At 31.0% G+C, this 20,600-nt stretch overlaps 2 protein-coding genes across 11 annotated transcripts; one reads left to right on the top strand and one right to left on the bottom strand.

Moving 5' to 3' along the window:
* Positions 1-53: 53 nt before the first annotated feature.
* Positions 54-20,552, top strand: LOC113513583 (putative uncharacterized protein DDB_G0282133). Of its 8 annotated transcripts, none has more exons than XM_052903593.1 (6): positions 6,060-6,194; positions 9,587-9,874; positions 10,328-10,471; positions 11,529-11,574; positions 16,729-16,908; positions 18,865-20,552. In XM_052903593.1, the coding sequence occupies exons 3-6, from the start codon at positions 10,469-10,471 to the stop codon at positions 20,274-20,276; spliced, it is 1,641 nt and encodes a 546-aa protein (XP_052759553.1). In that variant the 5' UTR covers positions 6,060-6,194; positions 9,587-9,874; positions 10,328-10,468; the 3' UTR covers positions 20,277-20,552. The 8 variants fall into 8 exon arrangements, with proteins under 8 accessions (XP_026753377.2, XP_052759555.1, XP_052759553.1 ...); XM_031909357.2 differs by having other exon boundaries at positions 9,587-10,201; XM_052903594.1 differs by lacking the exon at positions 9,587-9,874 and having other exon boundaries at positions 6,064-6,194.
* On the bottom strand, positions 2,841-6,636 carry LOC113511714 (uncharacterized). Of its 3 annotated transcripts, none has more exons than XM_031909365.2 (5): positions 6,504-6,636; positions 5,914-5,981; positions 4,931-5,033; positions 3,912-4,099; positions 2,841-2,968 (listed from the first exon to the last, which is right to left on the bottom strand). In XM_031909365.2, exons 1-5 carry the CDS (start codon positions 6,567-6,569, stop codon positions 2,887-2,889), a joined length of 507 nt encoding a protein of 168 aa, XP_031765225.1. In that variant the 5' UTR covers positions 6,570-6,636; the 3' UTR covers positions 2,841-2,886. The 3 variants fall into 3 exon arrangements, with proteins under 3 accessions (XP_031765225.1, XP_026751223.1, XP_052759558.1); XM_026895422.3 differs by having other exon boundaries at positions 5,914-6,089; positions 6,504-6,634; XM_052903598.1 differs by having other exon boundaries at positions 3,912-4,096; positions 5,914-6,089; positions 6,504-6,634.
* Positions 20,553-20,600: the final 48 nt, after the last annotated feature.

Raw genomic sequence — 20,600 nt, 5'->3', positions numbered from 1 at the left:
ACTTTTCCTAATACTTGGTAAGTCCCGTCGTCATTCTTTGTTCACATTTATATTTATATCACAAAACAGTTCACAAGGTACCATTATGAAAGTGGTGCTGTTGCGACACAAACTATATTAACCGTGCTCAAGATAAGTTATGTATTTTATAATAAGTTTTAAAGCATCCATCTTCAGCAGGTAAGATGTATTTATATCCATATTGTTTTTTGTATCACCATTGCTATTCATAGTTACATAACCTAGATAGGTACATGAAGATAAAACCTACGACGCTATTTAAGTAAATGTCTATTTACCTAGCCATTATATATTTAGATAATTAAATAATTTTTAGATTTACATATTAAGAAAAAAGCAGGTGGCTTAGAATCATTTCTTATGACAGTGTATGAGAGAAATCTATGTTTAGCTCTGGACAGATAATGGCTGGGAGGATAATGAAAAGTCAATAAATGGCATATTATGAGTATAGAAGCAAATAAATTAGTATACTTACTACATAAATATATGCATTATACATAAGTCTCTATACAATTTTTACTTATTCTAAAATATATGAGTAGTAGTGCGTAACTCCAATATACAACGCTTCGTGCCGTAATGTAGGTACATAACGGACGTATAAACTTAAAGGACTGACGTAAGCCCCTAAATCTGTCTTATAATGTTATTATATTATGTAGAATAAATAGATTTTCCTAGTTTTAATATAATTATGAATACATATACTTACATATCTAGTGCATAAGTACTGTACACAAGTAAAATTTACAATTACGGACTATGATTTTGAAAAAAAATCCTTATATTTATCATTGAATTGTCGGTGTTCAGTGGAAATATGCAGTTTGTATAAGTGCGTACAGACTACTAGAGTTCAGACACAACACTTGATTACATTCGTATAGTAGGTAAGTGACTCGTCTGAGATTACGTCGTCGCTTTATTTTACAGCGCGAATAAGTCCACCATCTTAAAAAATATATTTATAAGCGTCTATTATTTGTAACTATATTTACGTCATCGCTTCTGAATCTACTTTTACAATTCTTTTTACAATTGTTAGGGTTTCCTTCTACATTGATTCCATACTTTAATTTTCTTACGATTGCAAATGTCATTTATCTTTGCGAAGCATAAAACTGTTCGTTGTAAAATAAAATTTAATTATATTACCTACGACAAATCTCGTCTATATGGTCTTATATATATATATATATATATATATAAGACCATATAGGTAGGTATATAGGTAGTATAATATCATATTTATATTACTATCATAAGGAAGGATTGTTTTTGTTTGTAATGGTTAAACTCAAAAACTATTCAAATTATTTCATTAAATTTTTTCACCTATAGAAAGCAACATACATAAGTATATTCTTTCAGATAAAAAAAAAATCTAAATCGCTTTAAAACTTGCTGAATTAACGTCAAAGGAAAGAAAGTAACAAGCAAAAAAAAATTCAACCGAATTGAGAACCTCCTGCTTTTTGAAGTTAGTTAAAAAGAACTAATATGGGTATATTATATATATATTCTGTGACTATACATCCATAACTATTAATATATATCATCTGTGGTTATATATATATATATATATATATATATATATATATATATATATATATATATATATATATATATATATATATATATATATATATATATATATATATATATATTTATCATATTTTTCACACCAGTAACCCGAAATTAGCAGAAAACGACTAAATAGGAAAAATTAAAATGTTTATAATCCTACACCTTTTTCTTTTCAAAATCCAAATAAAATTAATTTTGGAACCAGCAACCCCAAATTAATCAAAAACGATAGATACCCATATCGATAAAATAAATATTTTCGACACCTGCCATATTTTTTCAATGCGCAAAATCGTCAGTTTTTGCAACCCTATCCGCCTGACCTTATAGTGTATATCTAAGCGGCAGGATCTTGTGCTATTGCACGATTTATTCCACAATTATATACTAATTTTGATGATTCATTCTGGAATGTAATCTTAAGACGTTTAAATTGGTTGACAAAATTTGCAAACTTAAACCTAACTCTCTTATTCATAAAAATGTAACATAATATATATAGTAATATAATATCTATTCGGGACATTGTTGAATTATTTAATATGGAAGACTAGAATGTTTTTTGCCGTTTTTAAATATTTTTGTCCTAATATATTTATTCTATACCATCGGTAAATTCTAAGTTTTACTTACAGCTAACAAATTCTATTTCATCCTGTATACCTAAATTTCTATTTTGAATAAATAGTTATATGTCATAATAATCTATATATGCAATATGATAAGCAATAATAATGATATTATTAAAGTGGGAGAGTATGAGTATAAATGACTAACATAAGAAGTTTAGAGCCCGAATCGCAGACATGCGTTCGTTCCCGTAAGCAAACGGCAAACAAATCTGTGGATGGGTACATTTTTTCTATCCACGCATGCACGTTTTGCGAAAAAGTGTTCGTTTTGAACAAAATAGCAGCCGAAAATTGATGGTTGATATAAAAGGTTTCTAGTATTAATATGGTGGTCAATCTACGAGTGTTGGCAGTCAAATACATACTAATGGTGGCGGAAATAAACAAAATAATTCTAATAAAACAACGAGTGATACGGATTTCTGCAAAATAACACCCTAGTTCGTAAAAAAAATAAAACTGTACTTTTGAATAACTACCCTCAAAAAATAAAGCAGTGAGAATTGGTAGTGCAATAAGTTTCTTAAATATTTTTGTTATTTTATAATATTTTTATACTTTAATGTTTATAAATAATATTAAATATATACAAGAATAAACATTGATAGTGTTTTATTTATTGCTGTTTTGAGAACATGTTATCTTAGTTTTTAATGATATTTTCTTTCTTATGTTCGCCCGACAAAGGCGCTGGATTATACTCGAAAAATTTTGCTATAAAATACCTGTGAAAAAAATGAAATTGTTTTAATTTCTATTTTACATTCACAATATTATTAAACATGTTAAACGACATAAATCGGTGGCGTAATTATTATATAGATGATATTCATATATATAAAAATTATTTATATATTGTTAAAAGTTTATAAACACACATTATATTTTAATGTAATAACTAATACATATAATATAATCACAGCAGCTCATGATCAAGGATCACGAATTGACTCCAAAACTAGTCGAGCCTTCTCTGTCTAATTATACGTAAATTAAACCAGTGGTTATTACATTAAAATTATATATACGGATGTGCATTGGTGGATTTACTAATAAAATTGTATTATTTATATAGAAAATGTGTCATTTGAGAACGACTGGACTGATTTGGTTATTTTTCGATGTCATAGAATAGTTCGAATTTTAGAATTAAAAAAGAAAATTATATTTATTTTCTTTTGCGGATAGACAAAGAAACAATTTATATTGTACATAGTCTTCTATTATGAATGAAAATGTGTCGGAATTAATTCCAGTACCTACTGATTTCAATCGTGACAAACCTAATATTGTATTAATCTTAGTACTAGTGAACTCATTATACATATTTTAAAACGAATAATGCGGCTGAATGACTCATTACATCACATCGAAATGTTTAAATTTAGAAGACAGCGTCGTATGTATGTTTCATTTTGGTTATTTTTCAAAATACCCGAGCTTTATGTATAAATAATCACCAATTAATCACTTGGTTCACAACATATACAAATTATATTTTGCATGGCAACAAGTAATTTATTGCACCGCAATTATAAATGGCGAGAAAAACTTAATCGTTACAAATAGAATATGATAGTTATATAGAAGCAGAATACAAGTAAATTGAAAAGAGAATCTCCTTCTTTTGCGAATTTAGAAATCATTTAAATAATAAAAATTAATTACCAGACAAGTATCTCTATGGTTACAAGAACAGTTGCACCAGCGGTTTGTGCAGCAACTTTAGCGGGATCCGCGGAACTGCGCAAAGCAGCAGCTAACATAGCGTCACCCGCGTCTGAAGCCGCTTCCAGTGCTGCCACCAACAGTGCTGGTGCTGCTAACCAGCGGGCCCCGCGCCTCCACCACGACTGCTACGTTACCATAACAATTTTATTTAGCAAATTATTTATTAAAGGTCAGAGGAAATCCTGAAAAGCTGTGGATGAACTGTGTGGAAGAAGTTACGGCCAGAAAAGTAGTGATAGTGGAAATAACTCTAAATAAAAAAGAATGGAAGAGAAAAATATATTACCCCGACTGTAAAGAAGCAATTAGGATAACACTAGGATGATAGATGATGATGGTTTTTATATGCAACATTAAAAAATAAAAGGCTGAAAATTCACCTCATAGAAAGACGTAACTGTCGCCTATAAACTTGAAAGTATTGTAAATATCACAGAATATATATAAAATAACCGTATCGTATCATTGAGAAACAGTTTTTTCTCGTCTCGTAACATATCTCCTTTAACCGAAAACTTCGAACGTAACGTAAAAAGTACTTATTGAGCCGACGTAGTCTAATCAATTATAGAGAGAACCTTCTCTTTTTGCTTGATTGCAAAAAGACCTATTTCTAAAATTTTTATTTAATATTACAGCCAAATCTTTATTCAAAGGACTAAGTTTCTAATAGATTTAAGTCAAAATGTTTATAAATTTAGTTTATGATAATCCATAAAACAATAATTTCGCGAAATTATCTAATTAAAATATTAGATCAAGAAACAAGTTTAGAGAAGGAGCGTATCATAATCTACCCCATTGTTCCTGTGTCCCTATGTCTGTCTTACATGAGAAACTGTCTCTAATAAAGTAACAAATATAAATAATTAAATGTAATATCAAATTACAAGAACATGAATTGCTAGTATTTGCTAACTAAGTAAATATCACTGTTACATAATTTGTAAAGTTACCTTAGACATAACAGCAACCAGGAGTAGTAACGAAGTTACGGCTGTCACAAACGAACTAAGTTTACTATACCCCATAACGAGTCGAATAGTGGGCTTCGTAATTCTAAAAGAAGTTATAACGACACAGAAATAATATACTTACTAATATATCTACAACTATATATAAAATTAAAGGTCATAATATGCGTCCATTCTTTCTGCTTATCCCATTTAATTACTGGAGTGAAAGGATTCTTATAATTAGGTATATTGAAATTAATAGACTTGGACTTAGGTGTTATTCCTCTGTACCCTGTAAATTCACGCCCACCCTTCAAACCGAAACACAGCCATGCAAACACAACTACTTTACGGTTGAAACACGAATGGGACAATGGTACCCAAGCAATCGACTTTTGTACAAAGTATATTATTGTTATTGTTGTCCCTCTGGTATATTGTTGTTAGTAATAATGTTAGTAATTATGAAGCAAAATTTTTATATCAATAGATTCGATATTCGTATATTTACACACACTAATAATGATCATTCCAGTTTATAAAACGAACTTACTTTTTGAAAATTTGTTTGAATCAAACTATTTTAGGTTGTGCCTACATAACTTTTGAGTGGTTTCTGATAATACAATATCCTAATTTGAAAAAAAAAAGACAATATGATTTTGTAACACATCATTGATTATGATCATCTGATAAGATATTGGTGGTTAGTGATTTAATATTATATATATATATATATATATATATATATATATATATATATATATATATATATATATATATATATATATATATATATATATATATATATATATATATATATATATATATATATATATATATATATATATATATATATATATTCTATATTCTATATATATATATATATATATGACAGCACAAGCTCTATTTATTTCAATCTGAATAGAGCTGTTATCCAGTGTTATTTATTTATAACTTTTTATAAAGCAATAAAACAATACCTTCGTACGAAGCTAACGTTGCTAAGCTTCTGTGCCACATCATTGTCTTCTAATTCCAGTTCGACCGGCTGTGAAGCAAACGCACAAGCTGACATGGACACACCTAGGAGTGCCACCAGAAGCGCGCGGAGCTTCATGCGTACAACATCAGGAGAGTCATTATTTAAGAGCTTCGACTGCCAATGAAAGTTATTACAGTCAAATACAACCAAAAACTTGACTAGGTTTAAGTGATGACTACAAACAGTCCTATTTGTGCTAATTTTAATATAAATTTGTAGGTTAGTTCAATTTAATCTGTTAGGTTTAAACTCTCAGTCAGCATCAATTGTCGTGTTATCTTACACCTAATGAATCAGTGAGGTAGCAGTCTATACCTTGCCATTTTTGAATAGAGATAAACAGATAGAGAACATGGTGATTTATTTACTGATTATCTAACACTGTTGAAAATAGGGTGTCCTCTATCTAGATAGACTGATGATATTAAGAAGGAAGTCAAAAGTGAATTATGAAAATCGTATTGATAAGGTGAAAGGCATTGAAAAAGCATTGATGGTGATGAATATAAAAAACAACTATTCACAAACCGTATTCGCGTGATTCTCATGTTTCAGTCGAAGTTGATCCAACAAATTAATACTTTCAGCCTCCATCCTCCTTTAGAAGTTATAAGATTTCTTCATTATATTAGTTGTAGGTAAAATTCCATGAGTATCACACGAAATACCACGTTGGGTGATATAAATAATTAATATGTAAATAATAATTACGTCATCATACTAAATTAATAAGCAAATTATTATAGAGACAGGTGTCAATTCTATTTATTTTTAATTGAACCATTCCTATATCCAGCCAGTTGTTTTGTCTTCAATTGTTATTGTCGTGAATGTTTTGTGTAAATGAAACTGGAATTGTATTCTGTAACATAACCAGCTACTCTCAATATCGATAGTAGGTGTATTTTTTAATGGATAATAATGAAATTGTAACCCCGCCTGCGCTAACATTATACGCTGGCAAAGCACCAGAGAAGGATAATAGGTGAGGATGGAAACACTGGTCAGTTAGCCCGTTGTGATGAATACACAAAAAATTCAGCACAATAATTTCCAGGGGAAATCATGTACCACCACCACCACCTCATAGCGTATATTGCTAGCAATGGAACAGGTAATCCATACTACTTACAATACCGTCCCCCACCAGTAGGTATATTACGAGATATTGTCTACAGATGAAAGTTATTACTTTCGTGGGTGGATGGACCGTTGGTTTATTTACCATTGCAAATTGTTAAAAAATATATAATTTCATAAAAAAAATTAATTTATTATATATTAATTAACAAATTTAATTCCTTAAAACCAGAGGAGTTTTAGTACAAGCCTATTTTTATGTAGTGCCATTGGTACAGATACAGCTTGTACATCTTTTCGAGAATATTATTTTTATTTAGATTTTGGTAATTTTTTTTCTACAAAAAAGGAAAAATTTCTCTTTTTTTTGCAAAATGTTTAGGTACGTGATTCACTGTTCATCACAAAGCTTAACTGTTAGAGAACTAGAGTTACTAACATGAAGTCTGCCTTTTGTACCATATTTTCTTTTTGTTAATAAAATATTTAAATAAATTAAATATATAAATTATTAGTTGACAACAGACACCCCCCTTAATATATATATATATATATATATATATATATATATATATATATATATATATATATATATATATATATATATATATATATATATATATATATATATATATATATATATATAAATAAAAGTTTTTTTTTCTACTACTTAGAATGGCAAACAAGCTGACGGTCCACCTGATGAGAAGTGGTACCGTCGCCTATACCGTTTCGCCCATGATACCGCCCATGATTACGCATGGGGATGCGTTGCCATTCCTGAGGAAATTTACTGTTCTTTTTTCTGCTAGTAATTAAAGTTGATATTTACTGTTTGATGTTTACGAGGGATGGGAAGTGTGACAGAGATATTGAGAGGAGAGTAAAAGCGGGAAACAGTGTTAACGGTGCACTGCTCTCGATTATGTCAAGTAAAAATGTATCGAGCAAAGCTCGCCTTGCTATAATTCAAGGAGGGATCGTGGGTATGGCAGAAGAAGCATGAAAGTAAGATAAATGCTGTACAGATGAGAGCTGAGAAGTATGTGTGGTATTACTTTAAAAGATAGAGTAAGAAACAGTGTGATTAGAGAGAAGTGTTTCGATGTAGTGACAAAAATTGAAAAAGGAATGTTGCGTTGGTTTGGTCATTTGGAGAGGATGGATGAAAGAAGAATTACGAATGAGATTTATCGAGCAAGAATGAATGGAGATGTCGGTAGGGGCCGCCCTAGACGGACGTATGTCGACCAAATAGGCGACGTGCTGAAGAAGGGCCAAATTAAAAGTACCCGTAACCGACGAGCGTGTATGACAAGATTGATGAATGTGGAAGAAGCGAAAGAGGTTTGTTTGAATCGAAGCATTTGGCGTTCCATTGTTTCTGCCTACCCTAATGGGAGACAGGCGTGACAGATATGTATGTATGTATGTATTTACTGTAAAAGTAAATTATAGATTCATTAATAGAACTATACAGTACCGTAGTAAAAATATGAGATTTACTATATCTGGTAGATGCATACTCTAAGGGATGTAGAATATAGACTTAGTATAATGTCCCTAAGATTGAAAAGGACATAGGCTACTTTTTATCCCGATCAGAAACATATCGCGAACACGTGAACGCAATCGCCGTAAAAGCAATAAAATATATATAATAAAAAAAAATTTGAAAAGGTTATGCAGTATTAGAGAATCCAGAATATAATGGGCCACTTCTTCTTTTCCGTGTATCTCGTAAGAAGTGACCGAGGAACTTAATGATCAAGGGACGAGAAGCAGCGTCCTTCTTAAAACATCACGAAAACTTAACTGCGGTTTCCGATCCGCCTGCCAACCGTGGCAATTATTGGCAAAACCTCCCTTTTGAAAAGGCTCATAGACTTAGTAGTCCCATTAGGGAGGTCTATGTTCAACAGTAGACAGTTAATGTCTGATGTAATAATAATTCTAATGAAACTTGTTTCAAATAAAAGATTAACGAAAATATAATATTTTTATTTGAAGTTTGGAAGTCCATTAGCCATTACATATTTTGAAATCACTTATTTCTTTACTTTTTTTCTTACTCCCAGTAAAGCCGCAACCGGTGGTTTTCAGGTGAAAGTAGTGATTTGTTAAGCTATTAAGGCAATAAAAGCAGTCAAACATAAACCCTCGTGGACCTACAAAAGATATCTCTAGATTAAGTTTTCATGTACGCTCTATAAATGTTGAACATTGAGTCAATAAAGTTTTTTTTTTTTTAAATAATACAACAATTTATAATAACAATAGTATCATTACAAAGAACAACTAATGAAGCTAAAGCTACTAATAAATAACAGGCTTTTATTATTTTAATAAAATACAATACAAACAATTTCAATTGTTGTTTCAAATGGAAATTGTATTGTATTTTAAAAAACTTTAAAAAGAAAGGCAAATTTAAATAAAAACTTATAGTAAATAAATGTTATTGCAATACATATCGTTGTTAAACGTGTTAGCACATTGTGCCAATAATGTATCTTGAATTACATACTTAGGGTGCATTCTATGACATGCAGCGGAAATCAAATATCCCAAAAATGGATGGTAACGAGACGTAGCTGCTATAAATGTGCCTTCAGGATCAATAGAGAGGATACAAGTTAGTCCTTCATTACAATAGACTTTAGATTCCGAATTACTTTCCGAAGAAGATTGAGCTAAATTATGACGTATTTGCTCTGGAGGGATATTATTATATAAAGGTCCAATACTGTCCGAAAGTAATGAAATATCGTAAATGAGAACAAGTTTGGGTACTTCTGACATATTTTGTGATATTTTATGTGAGTTATTTGATCCGTTTTCATAATTTACACTCGATTTAGTAAAATTTATACGCTCCGTTTCATCTCTGAAATATTTTTTGGACTTGTTACGTATATTGTACTGTACTATAGTCGTATTGTTTAATATATTTTTCATTGTGCTAATAAAATCAGTCGATGAATACGTATTTAAACCACTTGTATTTACAATTGCTGCACTCATGTTATTACCAGTATCATTTTTAATATTATTTTTATTGTTCATAACATCACGTTTATTTCTATGTGTTCGTACAAGTGATGTATTGAGTTCAGACTCATTTTCAGTGCTGAAAGTGCTAAATGGTAGTGTTGCATTAAAAAATGCGCGAGTATCATTCAAAATTTGATTAATTAAGCCACAAAACATTGAGAAAAATTCATATTCCTCTTCTCTTTTTACGTAATTGAGAGAACTTTTATATTCTTCAGGATTAATACCATCATTGTGCTGTTGTAAAATAGCGGAAATTCTTCGATCAATTCCCTGACGCCTATTATATTTAGAATTAAACGTCGCTAAATCTAAGGCGATTCCCGAATTTTGCCAAATCGAGAAAACTCTTGCATAAAATGGTAAGTAAGAAACTGGTATGTTTCTCCATTTATGTTTCAAAGGCGTCATCGCCATATACTTACTCATAGACATAACGGTAATATTCACATTCTTATATCTTTTTTGAAAATCTCGCAATCCTTGAAGGTTTAATTTATCGAACTTGTAAGAATAGTCCGGACTTGGATAATATATTTTACTAAAAAATTTAGAACGCCTGCAAAAAGCACTTTGAAAAGAGTCATCTAATAGAAAAAATACATTAAAATGAAGAATTGGATATTGAGTCGCCATGTCAGCTAAGTATTTCGAGTACAGTAGAAATGGTACAAAGCTATTGAATTGGACAATGTGATGGTAGTACACTTGGTTACTGGGCTTCATAGTCTCATTACACTTAAGTATCACGACAGGATGTCTTCGGATTGATCCCAAACTGACAGCATACATCGCGAAGAAAGATATTCCTAATAAAATACCAGTAATCCACAAGGCCGAGACGAACTCTGTAACATATCAGATATTTTTATATAATCATAGTCATTGGAATGTAATTTAGATAAATCTAATGTTTGGGACAAGTGAAAAAATAATACGTAAAACAAAAATGAGCAGGCATCAGGGACACCACTCATTAATGGCGCGTATATGAAACACCAAAATATTACTCTGTTTAGAACAATTTTGCAATCTTCAGACAAAATATACATCAAGTCGACTATTGTAAAAGAAAGAAAATCGATGTTTTAAGATCGGTCTTGTCTTTACCTCAATCTTTACATAAATATATACACCCGAAAAAAGTAAAACTAGTCGAGTGAAAACTAATAATTAACAATATTGTCTTATGTGTAATATCTAACCGGGCCATCGATCGAGCCACTGGCGTTTGGAGGAGCGAGTGGCATTCCATCCCGGAGCAACTATAATTGGAGGCGTTTGATTTATAGTACCATCACCTCCACCGTCCACCTTCAATAAAGGAAACTGCTCGTCGTGCTTTGCCTGTGGAGCATGCTCCACCATCTTACGTGCCTATGCATAATTTCAATTAACCATTAAAAGCGAATTTTTCAGAATTGGGTCGCGCCTCCTTCGGAGATGCAGAAACTATTAAAAAGAGGTGCGAGACATACGTGATATTAATAGTTGAAATATGTAGCATTTTATTGCATAACTAATTATTTTCCGTAATTTGACTTGTATAAATCAGTATACAAAGTATCCAATGTGTTAATTGTGTTGAGGCGATTAAGGGAACTGAATGGTTCAGAGATAGGCAGCAGTGTATCTTTTAAAATATCACCATAACCCTAACTGCGATTGACCAAGTAACTATTGGCAAATCCCTCCTTATGGAGAGGCCTATGTTTAGCAGTGGATAGTTAACGGCTAATATGATGATGATGATAATAGTCTGTTAACTTAAGATACAACCTAGCCGTTTAAGTGTGATTACATAACGAAGATACAAATATCCGAACATTTTTACAAACTTTTACGTCTATATAAGTAAAAATCAATTGTCAAGACAAAGTTGAATTAAAAACCCATACGGAAAAGTGAAAATTTTTGGGTTACATCTATGCGAAACTGTTGCAGGGAGATAATCATAGTATTAAAAGTGATCTTCACATATTTATTCAAAATGAAATTAAATGCAAAATTAATAGAAATAATAAATAATATCAAAAATATGACACTAAACTGGTATGAATATATAATATGAATTTATAAAGTTTTAAGAGATTATTGTTGAGTATGAATCTCTCACTCTATTCCTTGAAATAATAATGAACTACGAATATATAGCTAATTTAAGAAGTTATAGTCTATAAACAAATTATGTATTTGATTATTTGCATAATAACTTGCGTAAAACCGTAGTTGGCAAAACCTGCGAAGTACACTTTTATCCCTGTATGGGACAAGGGATAAAAAAATTGGTTTATTCATGGTACCTGATTGCATAGAATTTTATAGTAAGCTAATCATAATAATGAACCAGACTATTACTAGTACCAAAATATAGTTTCATATACGTTATATATATATATGTACATATAGCTCTAACTCACCTTTATTATCTGTCTGATTTAATTATAATTTTCTATTATAAAAAAAATTCAATCAACGTCTCTAATATCAACAATGACAAAAATTTGGAAGAATTCTAATTTTAAATTTAATGTCTATTTTTATTTCATAACTTTATAACGTGATAAAAATAATATAAGAACTTTTTTTAAACAATTAATTAGATTAAATCTTAGGATTTCTCCTTCTTTATAGAGCTACCAACACCTGGTAGGTACTATTCTTAATCTATATCTAAAATGAGTCATGGTGTAATAAGAATTATAATAAACTGTATATTTACTAAATATATTGTAATATTATTGTATTATACAGTATCAGGGCTCTATTTTACGTTATTCGGAGAGATCCATACGGGTCACGGAGTGGTGTACTCATTAAAGCTTAGACTGCAAGCACCCCGCTCCAGGCCACTCCTCTGGGTGGCGTTCGAACGGGTGGTCGTGCAAGTCACATTGTGACATGTTATTGTTTATTATTTCCTACATCTACCTACCATACTACAGAAGACACCACATGATGGATTTGAAATGATTGTAGGATAACTTTCTTGTCTAAGATTATTAAAGAAGATAAATAATAACATGTGATTTATCAAAAGAGAAAGTTAAATTGACTTATTCAATTCCCTATAAAGCGCAGTTATTATGCAAAATATTTTTTATACAACTTAGAATGGCGAACAAGCTGACGGCCCACCTAATGGAAAGTGGTAACCGTCGCCTAGTACGGCTTCTTGAGGACGGTGTTATTCCTCTGTACCACTTACCATCAGGTTGGTCGTATGCTTGATAACCACCTCAGTGATATAAAAAACAACCTCAAGTGACATTTAAATATATAGAATTAACAGGTATAAAAATATCTACTAGTTTTTATGAGCAATACCATGGACATAACAGTACACACACATACTGTTTCGCCCATGATACCCCCCATGCGTTGCTATTCTTGAGGACTCAGATGTTATTCCTCTGTACCCTGTAAATTCACGCCATATCCCACCCTTCAAACCGAAACACAGCCATGCAAACACAGCTGCTTCACGGTTGAAACACGAACGAGACAGGGACCCAAGCAATCGACTTTTGTACAAAGTCTCCCTTTGGTAAAATATTTGTTATCTATGAGTCAGCAACGCGCGCGTAATACCCCTGGTATTGCAGACGTTCATACGGTACGGCTACGGTAACCACTTACCATCAGGTGGGCCGTATGCTTGATAACCACCTCAGTGATAAAAAAAAACCTTAAGTGACATTTAAATATATAGAATTAACAGATATAAAAATATCTACTAGTTTTTACCCGCGACTTCCTCGTGACTGGGTGATGTGACGTGATATATTTATTTATTTAACACTTTATTGCACTAAAATTATAGGACGTGTTGAAGAATTTTCGAAAAATATCGTAGTACTAATATATTTGCTGAGGGGGATATGATGTAAAAGTATGCCTGCGTTATCGGTATAAACTGACAGATTACCAACATTGACAGATTACGAATTCAACAAGAATTCATCAGAGTGGTTTCCAAAGAGAACCTCGTGGAGGTCGACCTGATAAGGTATATTGCTAGATTAGTTAGATTGACCTCTCCATTACTAATAATTCCTCTCCCCCTATCGGCATACTCTGGCGAGACAGCAATGACTGATGATGATAGATATGTAAAGATGTCTGTCCATCTAATGAGCCCACATCAACTTACTGCTGGGCATAGGACTCCTACTCATGCTACTTGTAACGGTCCATTTTTGTCTTAAATATTGTAGTTTGACAAATTCATTAGAAATTAACCATGTTGATTTCCAGGCGTTTTTTTTTTTGAAATGGATGATAATGAAATGGTAACCCCACCCGCGCTATCGGTATACACCGGCGGGGCACCAGTGAAGAATGGTAGGTGAGAATGAAGTAGGTCAGTTAGTCCATCGTGACGAACTCAACAAGAATTGTTCACGATGGTTTCCAGGGGGAACCACGTGGAGGTCGATCTAATAAGGTATATTGCTAGCAATGGGGCTGTCAAACTCCATTGCTAACAATCCTTTTCTGATTTCCAGGGGTGACCGCGTGTATGTCGACCGGAAAATCTACTCCTTAATCTAATATCGATATCAATCTAATCTATTGCTAATAACAATTTTACACTGCACTCATGAAACAATAATTAGGAATTAGGTTAGAATTGGGTCGGTCTGTAGTAGTTTACATTAGCAAGTTACACTAATATGCATCTACAAGTAGAACCATTATGTCGTTAGTATTGCAATTCAGAATTTAGTTCAAAAGTAACCAACCTGATAAGGTATATTGTGGGGGCTATTAGTTCCCATCACAAACAATTCTTTCTCATATTGTTATCATATTTATACAAATATGAATTTTAAAATTCAAAGGAATTCTATCTTGGGATCTGCTGCTCACTTCCGTAATCATTTGTATCGAAACTCACTCGACTTTTGCTGAATTGGAACAAACATAAATGACAAGGTCTTTATCACATTAACTCTAATTCAGCAATATTTAATAACAAAGGTAATAGTAAGTCGTCAATACGTGAGACGAATCAGTTGTTGAATCAACATAATTATACCGGAAAGTGTACGTGACAATTTTTCAAACGAAACACGATTTTATATCGCTTAATATCCACACTAATTCTATATTACTTTTATGAAATTAATACTTGACGTGTGCTTTATGCTAATTTTGTATTTGTGATTAAAGGACGTGCTATTAAAGGTACGGTGATTCTTTTCATATATAAAACTATAATATAATGAATATTTGTTACGCATTGTTAGATAGATAATAATAAGTGAAAGAATAAGTCATTTGTGTATATAAAATATTGTGAAGAGTTTAGGTATCGATTCAAATTCAAATTTTTAATTTTTATGTAGTAAAAACTATAGATACCACTGTTTTGTTCACAACAAATTGCACTTATTAATTATAAATCTAGTGTTAATTGGATTTTTTAATCATATATACAGTCTTACAAATTCTATTAATATTACAAATATGATAGTTTTTATAGATGTTTGGATGTTTGTAACTCAAATACACTTAAATGACTGAACTGATTTAAATGAAATGTGGTACATAGGTAAGTTATTCACGTAGCTAAGATCACTAAAAACAACTAAGAGAGAAAAAATACAGCAATTAGAAATTCGAAAATTTGCGTATGGTCCTAGTAGGTGTGGAATTTATATTATCATAATAATAATTATAAATCTTTAGTTTATGTTTGATATCAAAACCATGTAAAAAAAACTGTAAAAAGAACTAATTTTTCGTTACACGTTATATAAGAAATTACTTCTGTGATTTAGATATATGAATTGAGGATAGTACTTGCTTAGATAGTATATGTCACCATTTAATTCCATTAATTAGAGAAGCCATAAATAAAGACTATACTTTACCTAATATATAATAATTAATTATATACGCCTATACTAATTTATTACATACTTTCAATAAAATATATTTTTTAATGAAATTTTAAGGTGTTTCTATATTAAATTAAAGAGCTAGTTGAATATGAATGTTCTCTATCATACTTGTGAATTACAAATAGGTTAATTATTTAACAACATATTTTAAAACTTTGAACCGATTTCAAAAAGAAGGAAGTTGTATTTTTTTTATGTTTGTTACCTCATAATTCCATCGGTTATAAACTAACTTGGACTTTTTTTTATCTGAAAGGATGTATTTACCTATTGGCCCCATAGAAATCAAAATCAGTTCAGTAGTTTTGTTTTTAATTCAAAATAACTTATTTTATCATAATTGACGTCGGTTTTATGAGACACCATCTTTTTTTATACTCAGTCATTTATTTTAATGCCTAATTACTTAAAAAAGTTTTAATTTTTTTTTATAAAATTTCCAATCACATATGATACGAGAATTATATGATATAATTTATGAACTCCTTTATTTTATGGAAATATATTAAAATTAAGAAATAAAAATCAAATCAACATGACATTGAGTACAAAAAATATTAGACTTCAAAAAAAATCCTGAGTAGACAATAATTTTAGGTAGCTATTCAATTATTAAGTAATTTATATATTTTTAATCAGTGTAATACAAGAGTTGTGACCCATAAATAACATAATAGTATTAACTTACTATTTATTTTCTCTATAATCAGTGATTCTATGGCCAAGTATGACTGACGCTTATCGGGAACAACGTCCTTTGTTAGGCGAAACCTTTGTCGATGAAGATCACTACAGTCCACAATATCCACGACGATTTCGACCCGTGGTGCTGAAGAATCGAACTAAGAGTAAATTGAGAGGGGCAGTTTCAATCTTCAAACGGTGGCCAAGTGAGTTATTTTTAATCGAATTATCATTATCACCATATCAGCTGTTAATTGTCCACTTATGAACAGAGGTCGTCCCCTCATGAGAGATTTTGCTAATAGTTGCCACGCTTGGCAGGCGAGTTGGCAATCGCAGTTAGATTTTGGTAATGTTTAAAGAGGGACGCTGCTGCTCATTCCTTGACCATTTATTCCTTTAGTCGTCTCTTACGATACCCGCGAAAAAGAAAGGGGTGACCTGTTCTATGCCGAGACCACACGGCGAATCGAATTATAATAACTTTTATTTTCTATGACTTAGGATATAAAATATTTCATCTTTTAAACTTTTAAAGTGCTTTATAAAATCTATTATAATATATTATAATGGGCTCTTACTGATTTCTCATAATATTATCAGAATATAAAGAACTACTTATGAAGACTTCTTATATATTCTTCTTATATATAGATATTATAATGTTTTAATTTATAATGATAACAATGAACAGTTAAATTTATTTGAGTTAAATTGCAATGAAAATTGAATGAAATAATGGCACAGATAGCTTTACCTCAAAATTGACTTCGAAAAATTAAAACTTACACTGTAGTCTGATTATTGACTTAATGTAATAAAATTAATTTAAATTACATCGAATAGACGCCAAATGGATTTTAGTAAAATTTGATCCGAATTCTATTGCGCTAAACGCCTTAATTTTGTGATTTCCATAACAGTACTATTTAGACTAAAAAAAAAGACTTTTTTGCTCATTTGTGCATACGCTAGCGCTATTTTCCGCTAATGCAATTTTCTTTAGCATATATAAATAGTGTTAGCCGTGTGGTCCTGGCATAGAATGGGCTACCTCTACCCGTTACTACTATAAAAGACGACTAAGGGAAATTATATCCGAGGGATAGGCAGCAGCGTCCTTCTCGAAACATCACCAAAAGTCTAACTGCAGTTGCCAACCAAGCCGTGGCAACTACTTGTAAATACTCTCAATCCCCAAAGGCAACCACCAAAAAGAAACGGCTATGAGTTCCTGACTGCTTCGTTATTCCTTACCAAGATAGCGGTCATGGTAACGGTGCTGCCGGAGTCGCTATGAATCTCAAGCAGAGAGTCGACTACCAATAAAAACGGCTGGACCTGGCAACATATAATGTACGAACTTTAAGGACCGATGAGATAATTCCGAAGCTTAAAGAAGAAGATATTATAAGATAATCTGAAGTCGGAAAACAAGGGAAGGATACGATGATCCTTGAAACCGGTAACTAGTTCTACCACCGGGAGGGCCAACGTCTATACCATGGTGGTATCGGGTTTATCGTTCGCAAGTTCCTTGTTAATAATGTCTTCAGGATCGAGAGTGTGTCGGCAAAGGTGGTATACCTGGTACTCAGAATTATCAATAAGTATTCGCTGAAGGTTATATAGGTATATGCATCGACATACACCATCGCCCGTAGCAATAACTTCAAATTACTTAGCGGGTAATGGAGAATTTGTGCTCGGAATTTCTTTGCGTGACAGAATTCGAAATGAGGATCGCTGCAAAAAAATAAAAAGTGACCGACATAGCCCGAAGGATAAATAAGCTGAAGTGACAATGGTTTGGTCACATATCTCAAAAAACCAATAACTAACAGGAAAGAAAGATTCTTGAGTGGCGACCCCGTATGTGTAAATGCAGTGTAGAACGACTCTCCACTAGATTTAATGATGACCTCAAGTGCATTGCAGGAAGTCAGTGAATGTGGGTGGCTCAGGACCGTTCCTTATGGCAGTCTATGGGGGAGACTTATGTTCAATAGTGGGCAAATAATGGCTGAGATAATGATTAAACAATACATCCAAACTATATAATTTTAATTAATTAATTTTAAAGCATTTTTTTATTTTCAATAATCTGAGTTCCTACTATAATTAAAATTATTTTATGAAGAAATAATTAATGTTTGTTACAGGTTATTGGTCTACTGCTTTTGTATATTGGTGGATCGGATTAGGGATGATTGTGATCACTACTTTCATTATATATAACGGATTTGTGGCCTTTGCGTTACTACCACCGGAACATATTTCCAGTCTAATGCCTAAGCCCATAACAAACAACAATGTAATAAAGACAACATCTAATAAAGATTCAATATTACTTGATGTATTTATGCACGTATTAATTGATTCACATGATAATATGGACTTTAAAACATATCTACCATATATTGAGATAATATCTAATAAATATTATAAATATAATTATCATCTTGTCATAATTTTCAATGATACTAACAATAGTGTCCTTAGTGCTGAAGAAAATAATGATATGGCACTAAACTTACTTTGGGATGAGACTCTTATTAAACCTAACTTATATAGAAATAATATTTTAATTGAATATACAACTTTATCAAAATATATGAACAATTCGCCTCTAAGAAAGTATTGGAGAAATATACCATCACAATTTATTGAGTTTTTAATTAGAGCTCTATCGATTTGGGAGAAGGGAGGTATAGCTTTCAATCCAACAGTGTTGACGCCTCAAACTCCGCATTCTATTTACATTGAAAAAATATATAATATACTTATGAAATATGAGAGTAAACTCTTAAATAATAATACAACTCCATTAAAGAAATATAATGAAGGAAATAAATACCAAGAAAAAATAAAAAGTAAAGTCAACAATATTCAAGATATTATCCATATATTAGAACTTGATAATAATTCAGAGACTAATAATAAAAATAATATTGATGAAAGTAGTAAATACTCTAATATGGTACAAATAGATACAAAGAATAATACTAATGTACTGAATAACAATGACTTCAAAAATGTATCTGATAAATATGAAACTTTGACAATGGCTGAATCTAAAACTGACTTAACAAATATTAAAACATATCATAAACAAAACAGCACTGATATTACCTCAAGTCTTTTGCCACTATTTCTTAAATTCTTATTCAATGACCTACCAATTAATAATACCAAAGAAAATTATTCAGATACATCTAAGAAAGTAATAACGAGAAATCGCAAAAGTGTGTTAATGTATGATGATAAAAAACAAAATGTTATTGATAATTATATACCAATGATTATACCCACCAGAAATAAAAATAACAATGTAGTCAATATAACAGATGTCAATGAAATTCCTAAAAATAACGCAGAAGAATTAACAATTGATTTAAAAGGAAATATAATTGCAACAAAAATACCTTGTCATGCTTTCTTAGGAACTATATTTAATAACATCAGTCACCAAAACAAGGACAAAACGATTACGGATTTTTTAATACAAGAATTGATTTTGTTTTGTAAAGGACTTTTATCAAAATGTAACGGTATTGATATTATTTTACTATAATTTAGCTGGTTTCTTATATTTATTGTTATTTAATTTGATGATAGAACATTAATGATATATATTTTGTTGATTTTTATTGTAAATATCGAATTATAGGTTATGAAATTAACAACAAGTTTTAATTGTAATAATTTATTCACAATATCTACCTTAAATCTTAAAATTATAAAAGTCGTGCTCAAAATATTGTGAGTATTTTTGTACAATATTTTGTTCACAAGTTATATGGCGAATTTTTGTTGTCATACCTTTAAGTAATATTGTAGTGAAGACTAGATGTAATAGTAAATTATGTTAAGATTTAATAAATTCTAAAATATATAT

This window comes from Galleria mellonella, unplaced genomic scaffold (genome assembly GCF_026898425.1).
Source record: "Galleria mellonella isolate WM207_F2 unplaced genomic scaffold, CSIRO_AGI_GalMel_v1 utg139, whole genome shotgun sequence".
Classification (NCBI taxonomy): Eukaryota; Metazoa; Arthropoda; class Insecta; order Lepidoptera; family Pyralidae; genus Galleria; species Galleria mellonella.
Note: the sequence above shows the minus strand (reverse complement) of the source record. Positions and strands in the feature narration are given on the sequence as shown.

What these genes read in the sequence shown, in the direction of transcription:
- LOC113513583 (XM_052903593.1), top strand. An exon ending in GCAGAAACTATTAAAAAGAG is followed by an intron (nt 11,575 to 16,728) that starts GTGCGAGACATA and finishes CTCTATAATCAG; the next exon opens with TGATTCTATGGCCAAGTATG. An exon ending in AATCTTCAAACGGTGGCCAA is followed by an intron (nt 16,909 to 18,864) that starts GTGAGTTATTTT and finishes TGTTTGTTACAG; the next exon opens with GTTATTGGTCTACTGCTTTT.
- LOC113511714 (XM_026895422.3), bottom strand. Translation starts at nt 6,569, where the DNA reads ATGGAGGCTGAAAGTATTAATTTGTTGGATCAACTTCGACTGAAACAT. An exon ending in AACGTTAGCTTCGTACGAAG is followed by an intron (nt 5,034 to 5,913) that starts GTATTGTTTTAT and finishes AACTTCTTTTAG; the next exon opens with AATTACGAAGCCCACTATTC. An exon ending in TGGTTGCTGTTATGTCTAAG is followed by an intron (nt 4,100 to 4,930) that starts GTAACTTTACAA and finishes ATGGTAACGTAG; the next exon opens with CAGTCGTGGTGGAGGCGCGG.